The sequence below is a fragment of the Asparagus officinalis genome, chromosome 1 (genome assembly GCF_001876935.1).
Source record: "Asparagus officinalis chromosome 1, Aspof.V1, whole genome shotgun sequence".
Taxonomy (NCBI): domain Eukaryota; kingdom Viridiplantae; phylum Streptophyta; class Magnoliopsida; order Asparagales; family Asparagaceae; genus Asparagus; species Asparagus officinalis.
The window spans coordinates 13,003,355-13,018,396 of NC_033794.1; the positions used below are offsets into that span (position 1 = coordinate 13,003,355).

At 35.7% G+C, this 15,042-nt stretch overlaps 1 protein-coding gene across 2 annotated transcripts in view; it reads right to left on the reverse strand.

The window, feature by feature from the left end:
* The window catches only part of LOC109850637 (protein N-lysine methyltransferase METTL21A), an 11,401-nt gene continuing 1,573 nt past the window's right edge, over window positions 5,215-15,042 (reverse strand). The window contains exons 3-9 of one of the 2 annotated variants that reach the window (XM_020420700.1): window positions 10,640-10,724; window positions 8,923-9,016; window positions 8,713-8,829; window positions 8,133-8,233; window positions 7,195-7,269; window positions 7,024-7,116; window positions 5,215-5,721 (exon numbers count right to left, since the gene is read on the reverse strand). In XM_020420700.1, coding sequence (XP_020276289.1) covers window positions 5,449-5,721; window positions 7,024-7,116; window positions 7,195-7,269; window positions 8,133-8,233; window positions 8,713-8,829; window positions 8,923-9,016; window positions 10,640-10,724 — 838 coding nt within the window. In that variant the 3' untranslated portion in view covers window positions 5,215-5,448. Of the gene's footprint in view, window positions 5,722-7,023; window positions 7,117-7,194; window positions 7,270-8,132; window positions 8,234-8,712; window positions 8,830-8,922; window positions 9,017-10,639; window positions 10,725-15,042 lie in introns of those variants that run through there. The other variant, XM_020420692.1, reaches the window with a different exon arrangement.

Genomic DNA, 15,042 nt, shown 5'->3' on the forward strand with positions numbered 1-15,042 from the left:
AAATACAGAAACTCCACAATGGATCCAAGATCACGATTGGAGCTTTTAGTCTGACATACCTGCAGCTCGGTATTATCCACTACAGTTCACTTGTGCATCTTCTTCTCCTAGCGCGGAGAAGGTTCTCATTGTGGGTTATATATGAGTAATAGCAAGCGCGCGCCAGGAATATACTCAACAAATTGTAAAAATCAACTTCCCGTTAGCCATTTTATAGTGAACTCTACATCCAGTCCTGCAGGCTATGTATTACTAAATCAGCTATTTTGGCCTTATGAGACTTACCTCAGTATTGGTCTACCATATTTGCTCTGTCTACGCACGCGTGAACAGACAATACCACAAAACAGAGATTTTCCTTCCCACGGAGCGACTGTCGCGGTCCAGATCGGACACACGGCCCCCAACGGCCGACCATCCCCAACCTCCCGCAGCTTAATACATTATACAGAGCGAGGCGAGGTTCGGACAGAATAGCCAGCCTAACTCAAGGTAGATGCTGTTCAATCCTTCGTGTGACGACAAAATAACGTACATTATGCCACGCGGGGCAGGCCTATCCGGCCCTTAAATGAATAGGTCTGCTTTGAGACTACTATATGCAATTGCAACACCTAAGACTCTGCATTATGTGTTACAGAAGAGGAATCTCTGCCCTTCCCAACAGCACCAAAAGACTCTTCCTACAATGCCCGATGATGCAGACGACCTCTTTAACGGCAATTTTGACGGCCAGGGACGCCTCAACTGTGACAACGATGTCAAGGTCTTTAAGTGGCGCCACACCTAGCCAAGAGACGGACCTGGTGCTTAACACACCTTACTTTCACCTACGCGACTGCCAATCCTGCCAACTTAATACAATCCAAAATTTCAAAACGCCGGTGACCTTGCCGCCGCGCCGGGCCCATTAAAGCCGGATCGCACCGGCCGCATCGTGAAGATACGGACAAACCAATCCCCTGCTGAACAAGGCCTTTTCACCAAGAGCTCTCCGATTGTTGAAGTTCACACACTCCAGGATTCGCCCTGGGTGAGGTAGTCCATGAGTTCGGCAACTCCCGCTGAGCACCCAGTCAGCATGCGGGTGCTCCGGTAGTCGTTTCCGATATCTTTTAACGAGAATTCCACGGAGATATTTACAAGAACCTCCATTACTAGGAAGTGTCAGGAACTTCATGGCACTTGAGGATGGACAATGTAGCTTACTCCCCATGTCGGTCCTTATTCCCGTTTAAAGGGGAATGCCGACAAAGAAGCATGGTGATTTTAGGATACTTCTCTCAAAGCCCCGCGCGCCAACGGTTAACGATCGATTAGCCAAGCTTCTAATGCCGCATGACACCACAAGCGCAATGCACTGCACACCTTACTACTGGACCTTCTGCTGCAGCGGCCTTCCAGCTCCCTAAGATCAACCTGCCTGACACGCAGTGGACCGGGGTCAGGCCCCTCCGCAAGCAGAAACAGTACCGCACGAATGTAACACAGCATGGCGCCTGAGACCCACCCGCGAGCGAGCTCGCCGACAGCTCTCACTCCATCTACCCTTTCCCTGCCCCTTGCTGCTCCTTTTAGCCGGCAGCAGGACCTAACCTATCCAAGCGAGTCAACACACTGGGACTCTTAGCATTGCCAACGAGCGCGTGGGAAGTCAGATATAGGCACTAAGACACATCAGCTGGATGATACTTTTCTCTGGGTCAAGATTGATTCTTAGGTAGTTCCATGATGAAGCTGGATCCTCTTACGACGTTGAGTATGGGGACCTGAAAAATAATTTTACCAGAAGTTCCTATCATTTTCGCTGGGTCGAGAATATGCTAAAGCTGGGAAGGGCCACTTTACACACATTTCATTCTAAAACAACAGACGATAATAAATAACTAATAAAGGACGATATATTCCCTACTAGCAGGATGGGCTATTGTGCATACCATTATTCTAATTCTTATGCATTCAGTTTTTGTTCATTTCTCTTCCTCCATATAATAAAAAGGATAAGCATAAAAAAATAGTGAAGACAGTTATACTTCCGCGTAAGGTTCTAATTCCAATCTGATCACATAATATTCTGGGCTACATCCAAATGACCACAACTTTCAATCTGAAGTATGCCAGCAGTGGCATCAAGCCTCACTGTTGCAAGCCTTTGCAGCTGCATTCAACAAAACCAGTTTCACTTTTCTTTTTTCTTTTAGTTATACAATCATAAGTTTAAATTGTACAAATATACGGTTTTTACCACAATGAACTCTCTCTCTCTTATTACGTTGGAGGTGAGGTTCGCTGCACAACGAAACGAGCGCATGAGCACAAAATTATATTGGCCGAGAAAATAATAACTACGAGGAAGGGGATGACTTTAGGACTTGAAGATAAGAGTAACAAATGATAGGCATCTGAGAACTTTGGCCACGTCAAGCATCCCGATTCTCGTTGACAGCTTTCTCACTGTCAACCGTAACTTCGTGCAATCTATATTGCCTACATAAATCTACTTTCTTCTGCACCAATCTAAACCAATGTCCATCAACAAAGTATAATACTGCAGAACCGATAAAATTCTGGGCCAGACGGGAACAAAGCAGCAGGTTTTTTTTCATGTGTAGCCCCATAATTGACAGTTTTTACAAAATTTACCCGTCATTGGCTAATTCACCTTCCTATTTACAATTTTTGACGTTAAACTACCCCAAAAGTTATATTATGGAATATTTCACAGGTATTGCCTAACTTTTCTGTGTGGTATTATTAAGCCTGAAAAATGTTTAACCTTCTCACTGTTTAAAAAACCCAACAATGTTTCAGTTCGGCCGGTAATTAATGGGGTACAGCTTTTTTTTCTTTTTTTGTTTTGGGGGGTGAGCGGGGGGAGTATTGGTGTGTGTGTAGTATTGCAAATGATGGTGATTTGGCATTATATTAACAAGAACCGGCAACAAAACTATTATCAGAACAATTTCAGCCCAACAATCCTACTTTCTTCCCAAGACTCCGTAGAGTAGTTCTCCTGAATTAGGGGCAAATTACTTGAGAGAAGGGACAAGAATTGTTCGAACTCATCAGAAACAGCAAATCGAATTGGAGAATTCAAAATTCACCTCTAGAGCTTGCCAATCTAGGTACTCTTTGTCACATACAATTATCACTGGACCCGTTCTTCTTTGAAATGCGCACTCATTCGCTCGTAACCCTTGAAGAGCCACAATGTTAGGATATCCGATAGTCTCCTTCTTTTTGTGATTCACCACCATTTTTGGTATCTCTAAACAGATCCGAAATCGAAGTAGAATTCAGGGGACAGCTCTGAAACCTAAAATCAAATTTTGACTATTTACGAGGAAACCTTTGTGAGAGAGTGAGAGAGGGAGAGGAGGGGGGGTGAGAGAGAGAGAGATGGACGACGGAGAGAGAGAGAGAGAATTACCTTTGTTGATTTCGGATCTGTGACCAGTTTGATTGAGAACGGTTCCGGACTCCATTGACGACCAATTGAGGTAATTTTAGAAGGAAATAGAAACCCTAAATTTCTTGTTTTTGGTGAGTTTCAAGGGTTCTGGGGACGAGAGTGAGGGACGAGAGTGAGAGACGAGAGAGGGAAATGACGAACGTCCGCTCCCCCGATTGAAACTAAAAGAGGGGTCACGCTGTGTATTTATTTTTTGACAAATTTTCGAAAACAGCCCGTTTACAAACTTAATCTTAAAACACAACATATTTAGAAATTATCTACCAAATTCGACCCAGTTTCAGCCTGTTGGTTGAAACTGGGTCGAATTTGGTAAAAAAAATTACAGAAATTTACGGGACTTAGAGTCCGGTGAAGTTTAAGCGACAGATAATCAAGTTTAAGGGGGGTTTAACTTCACGAGACTTTGGACTTGAAATCCCGTGAAGTTTTGTAGCTTTTTTCACCAAATTCAACCTAGTTTCAGCCAGTTGACTGAAACTGGGTCGAATTTGGTAAATATTTTTCAAATAGATCGTTTTTTGAGTATAAGTTTCGGAATTGCGCTAAAGTGAAAATTTGTCCTTTATTTTTTTTCCCCTAAACGTTTGAGGGTGTATTATAGGTTAGATCTGCAACACTTTATTTATTTGCATGTTAGTCCCTCAAATCTTCATATTTGTTGGATGCATGGGCCTTATTTAAACTAAGGGGAATTTTTTAAAATAGACCACTTTTGTTAAATATTTAGCAAAATAGACCACTTTACTAAATATTTAGTAAAATAGACCTCTTTTTGGCCAATAGGCCAAAAAAGGTCGATTTTGAAAAACAAGGCTCAGAAAACATATGGGACTAGTAGTCCCATATGTTTTCTGAGCCTTGTTTTTCAAAATCGACCTCTTTTTGGCCTATTGGCCAAAAAATATTTATTTTGCTAAATATTTAGCAAAGTGGTCTATTTTGCTAAATATTTAGCAAAAGTGGTCTATTTTAAAAAAAAATCCTTTAAAATAACTTTTTGGATTGGGGCCTGATATGGAATTTACAAAGATTTAGGGATCTAATATGACAGAAACCCACAACTTTTCATTGGCATTTTGATCTTATGAACTATCTCCTTTGCTAGCTATACATAAGACTACACTTGTTACATAGATGTCTTGGCGACGTCAATATGTTGTAAAAATTTTGTCTTATATTTCAAGAGAAATCACGTACTATTATTATTATGAGTGTTGAACATATATCCTCATATAACACAAATACAAATACAAATACAAACAACAACGAAGAGATAACTACATTGAGAGATTAGGGAGTGTGAACGCTAATAGAGAAGTTTGAGGGGTAACAAGTGAATTTAGAAATGAATTCCCCAATACTAGAATTGTTTACTGCATAGTTTAATAGGTTACTAATTAGTAATTAATAGTTGATCAGAAGGAAAACACAAAAAACATAAGAGACAAATCCATCATTTAGATATGGGAGCGTGTTAAGGTCCTATCAAATGAGCCCACAAATATAAAAAATTCCCCAATGACCCAAAATATGAGACCAACAATGAGGACAGATGAGGTGTCCCCCTCTTATTGCATAATGAGTTGACAACCATTAATGATGACCAGCTCATTATGCAATAGGCGGGGAACATCTCACATGTCTCCCCTCTTGATCTCATATTTTAGGTCCCTGTAGCAAAACTCCACAAATATTTTTAGTAGGACAACGCAGGAAGTCCCTCAGTTTCTCCTATAAAATTGCGGCAAATATTCAACATTTCTAATCTTGACTCCCGTATGAAACACATGAAAATGGACTGACAACACTTGCCGTAACAATTCTGACCGTTCATCATCAATATTATCAATCTGAACCATATTCAAGTCAAATTGCTGTCTAAATGTTCGAAACACCAAATCTGACAAACCTAGAATAAGTTCAAAGTTAACTTGAAGATTGACAATATCACGTACAATACAAGCAAAAGCATTTCACGCTATCTTAACATCCTTCAGAAGCCTAGCAGCCATAGCTCCGCATCTTCTCGTCTCCCAATCATCAACTTTATCGCTTCCAATTTCTGGAATTTCTCCGTCAACTGACTTCTCATTACAAGCTTCTTCCTTCTCTTCTGTTTCATTACTCTCGACAACCTCGGAATCAACTTGGTCGGATCCTGGAACCTTGAGTTCATCGCATTTAGTTTGAGCTTTTGGCGTCATTATATAAAGTTGTATGCTGGGGTGACGGTACTTGACATCCATCTGCACCTCAAAGAGGATAATGAGAACGTTTAATCATCATGCTAGTCACATGATTTTTATTTCAAAACTCTACACCTGTTTCTAAAGATAAATCGGATACGGTTACGGATATACATGCGGATATATAAGCGGATATGCATGCGGATACAAAACAGATATGAGAAAACTAGATAGTATTGAGAAAAACATAGTTCATGTGATACAAAAAAGTTCGTTAATATGTCCATTATAACTAAATAGTTAAGATTAGTCATCTTGATCATCAAAATTAACCACAAATCCATAATCTAAGAATCGAAACTATCGTAAGAGTATGACTAATATGTATTCGGATATTTCGGATACGGATACGGATATTTCACTACAAAACCATATCCATAACCATATCCTATCGGTTATAGATTTGAGTAACCATATTCGTATCCTAACGGATACGGTTACGGATATTTCATCGGATACGGATACGGTTTAGCACCTCTAGTCTTAAGTCATCCAACGTGAACCAGAAGAATAAAGAATATCTAAAAACAATATTGACAGAAATATAGGTCTCTACAAATAAGGTAGACAATTAGACCACAGTTTAAAACCAAATGGAATAAAATAGTAGAGTTTCAGAATATTTGAGGTCAGCAGCATATACCCTTATATATAAGCAAGGCAATTCTAATCAAGTTAGAAGTTCCTTTACCTTTTTTCAACCCAAATTAAGCTCAAGTAATAGGAAATTGTTTCATCATCCTACTGTTTAAGATTAGAGTACTGTCACATGACCACAATATGTTAGTTAATGCAAGGAGGACTGTGTGCGTAATGAAAAAACAGGGCTGGTGTGTTGCTGATGTGGCACAAATTCAAGCCATCAAGTATGATCATGGCATGTAGATGATCTTATTGTAGGGGCTTGGATGTGCTCCACATCATCGACACACCAACTAGCATCAGGGGGGGCACAAACCCCCGTTTACAATATACATACTTTCTGTTCTGGGTGGCATGACAAAATCCTAACTTCGATCCAAAAATGGCAGTATCTTCCCAGGTAGTGCGGATCAGTAGCATACAAATCTATATACAATCTAAGAAGTTCCAATCACATTACTAGATTACAATTTCCATCGTTCCTTCAACCTGAATAAAGTCGAAGAAACATAGCTGCTGCACTGTCCTACTGTTTTAAGTGATAGAAAAGACAAGCATATGATCCATTAACACTAGCAATAGGACCAGGGATATATATCCATCAAAGTGCCAGAATCATTAGTTATCTGGCTGAATGACAGACTGAACACAAGTTAATACCTTCGTGATTGGGACTGTTTTTACATCAAAATTATTCTTCCACATCTGCATCATCCTGGCATGGACTGTGTTGGACCGGATCTCATAACCTAACTGAAGGACAGTTTAGTCATCTTTTCGAACATAAAAGTGAAATTTTAGATAATGAAGTAGCATGACAGTAAGCATTACCAGTATTGTTGTTCTAGGGCCCGCTAAGCCCAAAATAGTCTGCAATAGTGGCTCCAATAGATGTTCCGCGTACACCTTTAATCAATCGAAGATAATAATTTTTTCCATCTCAATTGGACAATTGAAGTTCATATTTTTGATAGATGCCATGGATACAAATGAAGCAAAGAATAAGTACTAATAAATGATTTCACAAGCGTCTCAACTCTGACGCCTGGCATATTATAAGAGAATTTTCTTCGTTGTAATAAATAACATCGCCAACGTTACTAATAGCAATGGTTGTCTGCCCTATCATAATCTAGGAAAGTTACCAAGTGACAGGAAAAAAACACATGAATTATTTAAAGGGAAGTACGCACATAAGAAACAAAATAATATTTGTCTATTTCCCTCAAATCTTAGGTATTTTTTAGAACAACTTCAAGATTTTGAAATACAGAAATCTGAAGATAAAAACAAGACGGATTTAAAAAAACAGAATTGTGGAATTATGTTCTTCCGAACACAATTCAACAAGAATTACTATCTAATAGTTTCAAACATACCATATCATGTGTTTTTAATCTGGGGGATGCTGCAAGGAGACATCATTCATTCAGTCAAGGATACAAGTAGGTTTCTTTCGGTTGCAATACAGTTTGATTCTAACCTGGTTTATATTCAAGTTTAAAAGATGAGAACTCTCCCAGCTCATTATCAGTATTTAGTCCAAAAATGACTGAAGACCCGTTTGGAAAGAAAATGCTAGACGGCAGCTCTACAAGACTAGAATTTGGATTGGTTTTCAAAATTTTCTCCTAAGTTAGTAGCTGAAACTAGATTAGCTTCCTGCATCTGACAAGTAAATAACCTTCCAGAATTTCAAGATTAAATGGTATTTAACATCACAGTTCTTTTTTCTCAGAAACAAATAATCAACCAACAAAAGAACTTACAACATCAGTTCCAATGATGTAATCAAATGGAGGATCAAGAGCTTTAATGTGATCTTTATTTCCCCAGTCCAACTCCTCGACCTTGATAGAACCAAATAACTCTAGAAAGATAAAGAAAAAAAATATGAGAAGACTACAATAATATTCAGAGGCAATGTTTCTATGTGGGTAAACTACACTAAACCCCCATAAACTTTCAGTGATTTGTAGTAAACCCCTATGAACTTTCAAAATCGCACTAAAGCCCAATGATTTTTGCGGAAAACCCCCAATATCTTTTGGGTAAATTGCACTGAGCCCCAAATAACTTTCAAAATGGCTTTTGTTGTTTTCTGGTTCTAATTTATGGGGATTATCTGCGAGATGCAGAAATTTTATAGGGATTTTCTGCAAAACAGAAAAGTTATTGGGGGTTGAAAAGTTATTGGGGGTTTAGTGTGGTTTTGAAAGTTCGTAAGGGTTTACCGCAAAACGCTGAAAGTTCACTTGGGGTTTAGTGTAATTTACCCGTTTTTGTCAATGTAATACTCATCCTCTACAACACCATCCAATGATATGCCTATAAAAGTGTATACCGCACCTGAATCAGTATTTGCCTGTGCGATCCGAGAAGTATTACGTTCAACGTTTCTTATAAGCAATGGTAACACCTCAATTTGATCTGTCGAAACTACATTACATCCTAATAATGCCATTCCTGAAAATGCAATACATCATTACTTGGACCAAAATTATAATACGTACAACCTATCTTTCGCTTAATACAAAAATAACTGTAGGGAATACTCACCAAGTCCAGCTAAACCACAGCCCGCTCCAAGTTCAATGGCACGTTTTCCTTTCAGCTTCGAAGCACAGAACCTGCCTTTTCTGCGATTCCTTTCCTAAACAAACAAAGACCAAATAACTACCATGAGATAAAATAATTTCCAATCTGATATTTTTGGTGTTAGAATAGTGTCTTTCAAATTAATACTAGGAGTTTGTAACAACTTCAAATAGCAATAAGAGACTAAAACAGAAGCAAATTTATATTATACCAAGTTGGGAAAGACAAATATTATTAAAAGGAACAGAAATAAGAAAACCATAAGGGGGGGTTATTCGTTGGTGTAATTTGGTGTAATTTAGGGTAAATTGTTCCAATGGGGTAATTTTACCCAATGGGATAATTGAGTGGGATAAAGTGGGGTAAAATGGGGGTAATGGGACAATTTGAGTGGGATAATTTTAGTATGACATCTTTTTATAATATTATATTTATAGCTCAATTAAATTCAAGTTTAACTTGATATAACATCAAATGATTAAATAAATAATAGTTATAATATAAAATATTAATTAGAAAATGCTAAATGAGATTATTTTAATCATTCATACATCTCCGTAATTAGAAGGGCACATGTCGTTGATCCCACATGAGTTTGTTTTTTGTTTTTGGGCCTTCGCACAATTTTACCGAAAAGAAATTGGATCCCACATGTCTTTGATTCCAAAATCTGCCAAAACTCCATAATCAAAACCCTAATAACAATAATTATAGCCAATGTACCCTCCATAACCAAAACTGCCAAAACACCAATGCCACTGATCCACCAGTGCTCCTTCAATTCTGGAAACAGAACCGCCTCTGACAAGTACTCAAACAAAGCGCAAGCCATGGCGATCACATACTGCTTACTGATCAAAAGCGCTGCAAAATGCCCAAAGCCAAACATTTAACAAAAAGTTCCAAAATTTTACAAGATTCAAAAAGTACTTTTACAGGTGAGGGCAACGTTGGATCGGCCGTGGAAGAAAAGCGGCAAGGGCGTACTCGGATCCATGGAAGAAGAGGATCGCGGCGAGGAATTGGGAGGTAAACGGTGAGGCGACCTGCTTGCAGATCGAACAAGGAAACCAGAACTCGGGGGAATCGGGCGTCGTATGAGTGGGGGGAGGAGAGGGCGTAGCTGATGGAGGCGAGGGCTTTCGGGTCGAGAGGTTGGGGGCGGCAGGCGAGGAGGGAGAGGAAGTGGTTGAGGGCGGCGGTGAGGTGGAGGGAGAGGGCGGAGGAGAGGAGGAGGGAGGAAGAATCAGGGGAAGGTTTACCCCCATCTTTGTTCCACCAATGAATTTGGTGTAATTTTGAGGGTGCTGGGTAAGAGGGCTTTATATAGTTGGGGTAATTTGGGGGAAAGTGGGGTATTTGTCCCACAATTACCCCAACAAACCAATAACACCACAAACTTGGCTCCAGTTCCAATTACACCAATGAATAACACTAAAAAGTATTGTTCCAGAAATTATCCCATTATCCCCAAAATTACCCCCTAAGTTAAGTAAGCTTACAAGCCTAAAAGTAAATTGCATTGTGTTGAAAGGGAAGTGTTTCATATAAACAGAAGATTCTCAGAAATATCTTCATGAAATTAATCCCGATTCTAGGCTTTGAGTAAAATTGCATATATGATATCAATCATTATAGACCATGGTCCCTAGGTGAACAAAAGACCTTTAGTTATTACCAGATATTTCACAAATACCATTGATGCATCCCAAACAGTGGTGCCAAGATGCTTGGAATTTGGGTCCTGCAGTATTGCAAACTGAGCAATGAGAGTATGCTTTAACAAGGTTATTGAGCAAACAGAGTTCAGCTTCTAGAAACATAAAGTGCAAAGAATTTAATACCTGTATTTTAAAAAACACTTTCATGAAAGAAAAAAAAAACTTTCAGCAAAATAATGTTGCAATTGCTATATGAACTTTTAGCCTCACTTCGAGCCAATGGCAATTCTTTATGGACACATACTCATGTGATATAGACTTAATTACAAGACCACACGGCATAAGCATATTCTCAGCTGTTGTAGGCATAAGTAGTTTTGTTTTGTTTTTTTCTTTTTCTTTTTAACAAGAAACTAAGCAGAGGCAGATTAACTGAAGTTAATGGCTAAATTTGAAATTTAACTGACTACTATTATATATATATATACACACACTAGGATTTATGCACGTGCAATGCACGTGATTAAATATTATGATTAAGTATTTTTTACTTATTTCTTTACTAAAATTTGTTTCTCATTTTCACTTTGATTGTTTTTCTCACTTATGTTTTTAAACTGTACTATTGTGATTATTATTTTTTTAATGTTTGTTTGAATGTGCTACACCAAATTTAAAATTTTTAGGTAATAACTGAATTGACAAGAAATAACTATAATCTAAAGCTAATTTGAATTTTCGCGTTATTTAGATCGGCATGAAACCAAGCTTGGCTTAAGAAGGTATAATGTTGTAAAAGTGAAAAACACTTGAAAAGATAATGTTATAAAAGAATGATGAATAATTAAAGTCAATAAGACAAGATGATTAATTAAAAGTGTGCTAGAATGACACTAAAGAGAATATAAATTTTGTTACTAATCACTGATAAACTTTAGAAAAATCATAAAATAAAGATTAATGCTAACTCTATTATACTTTTATATGATAAAAGCATCAACATAACCATATAAAAAATTAAAAGATTTCATAAAAAACACTTCTAAAGATTCCTGATTTTACTCAAAAAATTAAGCTATTTTTAAAAATATTAAATAATTTAAATTTGTGTTGTATTTATAAAGAGCCTTGATGGAGATGCTTTTGTTTTAGCAGCTTGTTCTGAATGAGCCATGCATATTAGCTTTAAAGTATAATATTTGTTCTTTATCGTGTTATATGGATGTTTACTTGGTTTGCTTATCTATCTCTTATTTCTTCAATAAGTTGATATATTATTAATATAATTTACGATGACATGCATATCTTTCATACATATTTAAGACATGTATAAGATGAATTTTATATTTAGTGGCTTTTAATAAGAATTTTAGTTGTAAAATATGTTACCTTCGTATTTAAAGATCTTGAACTCTGACAGTACTATTACATGCTTATCTTTGATCGTGTTCTTAAAAATTGATCTTTCGTTAGTAGTCATATCCCCAAATAAGAATACTTGCAGAGTTGTGCTACTATATAAAAAAAAGAAAAATATCAATTTTAATTTTTTTACTTACACTATGGTAACTAAGTATTATGTGCATTTTTTTGTCCATTATAGTGATTTTTCCCATCTTATCTAGTTTATTATATCTCACAATGTAGTTGATCAATGGCTTCACTTTAGTTTCTATTGCAAGATTATTTATATGAAATTTTATATTAAGTTTATGATTCCTTCAGTATTTTTAGAATAAAGTATGAAAATTTATAAGTACTTACTAATTTTTCTTGTACTTTTCATGAATAATATTTTTTAATTAGGATATAATTGTTCAATATGTTCTTCAAGGAGAACTCGGTTAGTGCTTCTTTGCTCGATATGTTTTTTATCAATGTCAATTCAGGTGATTCATGAATGTTTCTGAATTTTGAGTTTATTTCCTTCACTTCTCCATTTGAAATGAAAACAACTTAAATTTTGAGTTTATTTCCTTCACTTCTCCATTTGAAATGAAAACAACTTAGTTCTTTTAAAGGATATCTCTGAACTTTCTGATAGTTTCTCCATACATAACTCCTTGTATTTTTTTTACTTTATAAATAAATATTATCAACATTAGAGATAAATGTTTATACATTATAATCAATTAATGATAACCTATTATTTATATCTTAATATAATAATATCAAACATTTCCTTTTTTTTGCCAAATTTTAGCCTTTTTGTGATTTAAACTTTTGAGGGTGTGTTTTGTAATTTTTAAACTTTGATAGTATTTTATAAAAAAATTAGATTTTAAGTTGGGCGCTTATAATTTTCATGTTTCATGTATTGGTGATAAGTTTTAAAATATCACTTGATGTGCACCAGTTATAAGTTTTAAAATATCAGATTTTTTAATATTTTTTTACTTTTGAGAGAGTTTTTGTAATTTTTACCTTCGAGGTTATTTTTTTACTAATTTTAAATTTCTATGTGCCTAATGGTAATTCTTAGAATCCATCTATGTTGTTTCTAAGTTTTAAAATCTCTGAATTTTAGAATGTTTTTTGTAATTTAAACATTCTCTGAATTTTAGAATGTTTTTTGTAATTTAAACATGGCTAAATGGCACTTATATACCCTATTGTTTTGCTCTTGTAGTAGTTATAACTTATATACCCTATTGTTTTGCTCTTGTAGTAGTTATATACCCTAAGTTACAAAACATAGCAAAAAAAAAATACCCTGAGTTGGTAACTATTTAAATTTAGCTAACGGTGTTAAAAAATACATGAAAGGATAATAATACCCCTCCTTAAGAATTAACCCCCCCATAAGAATTAACCCCCTAACATAGTGAAAGCTCTTATTTTCTATTGTTACCCATATTAAAGAGGAAGAAAAAGTTGGAGGCCACGAAAAGAAGATGATGATGATGAAAATAATCTAATTTGCGCGAGAGGGGGTTAGGTAATATAATAAATAATACAATAAATGAGGGTAAGAAGTATTCAAGTTGGTCATAGGTCCAACACGTGGGAATATTCTAGAGAATATTCTCACAGCTGGTTAACAGAAGGTACCAACTTGTAAATTTTTGTCAACTCAGGGTATTTTTTTGCTATAATTTGTAACTTAGGGTATATAACTACTTCAGGAGCGAAACACATAGGGTATATAAATGTAATTTAGCCTTTAAATTTTGAGGTTGTTTCTATAATTTTTAAAATGTTGAGGGTGTTAATTAGAAGTTTTAAATTTTGAGATATCATGTTTGTTTTTTAGTTTTAAAAAGTCAAGGTGTTTTTGTGTAATTTTAAATTTTTATGACTATTATATGCAATTTTTGAAACTTTTGGGTTTTTTTATAATACTTCATGTATTATAACATGTTATCTACATATAATTTCTTAATCTTATTTTTTTTATATTTTTGAGTTATAGGTAGTTCATATGGAGTAAATATAGGATATAATTAGTATTTGGATAGATTAAGATTTAAGTGAAATATTCAAAATAACTTTTTTTTAAAATTGTTGACCTATAGATAGTTCACGTGGAATTAGATAAGATATGATTAAAATTAGAATAAATTAGAATAACAATGTAATATTCAAAAAAAAACTAATGGTAATACTGACCATAAAAAGATTTTCTCGAACTCGTGTTTTTAAAGGGAGTATGATATATATATGGGATTATATTATATATATGTCCTGTGACAGTCCCCAAGGCCACATGAGGAGCAGGGACAGAGAAGCGTTAAGGTTTTGAAACAAGGCTCTCAGATTTGGATGCAGATAGACAAAGTTAAATAGACTTTTGCAAGCCACAGTCCAGGAGGAGACCAAATGTATGTAGAATTGATGGAGCCAATTAATTAAAGAACCCTTATTTAATTTATTGCTTAGCTTTATGAATTGAAGGAGGTTAACAGACTGTAAAATTGAAAATATGTGGTTCTATCCATTTACATCTTAAGATATCCTAACATCTATAAGAATGCTACCTTAACAAGAAAAGAAAAAAATTTCAGTAAGTTCAAAAGATAATTAAGCCATTAATGTACAACAGTTCTTTCATAATCTGAATCACAGTAATGACCGAGTTTAGATAACACTGCCACCATAATACTGATGGGTAATTTGTGATTGAGGTCCACAATGCATTCTTGCCATCTATATTGGATTTAGTACAGAGTTGAGTAAAATCGACGACAAGAATTGGTATTCTACACGAATATTCTATTATTAAGTCTATTGGTCCAGTTTGACTCCAAAATCTATTCATTAGTTAGAACAATTCGAAACTAATAAGCATAATGACAGCATTCTTTATTAACGTTTCCAGGTCAGGCAGCATGCAGCACATGCCCATGATCTTAACAAATATGAATTAGAAACTGAGGAAAGAAACTACAGTTTTATTATATATACTACATGCACCAGCATA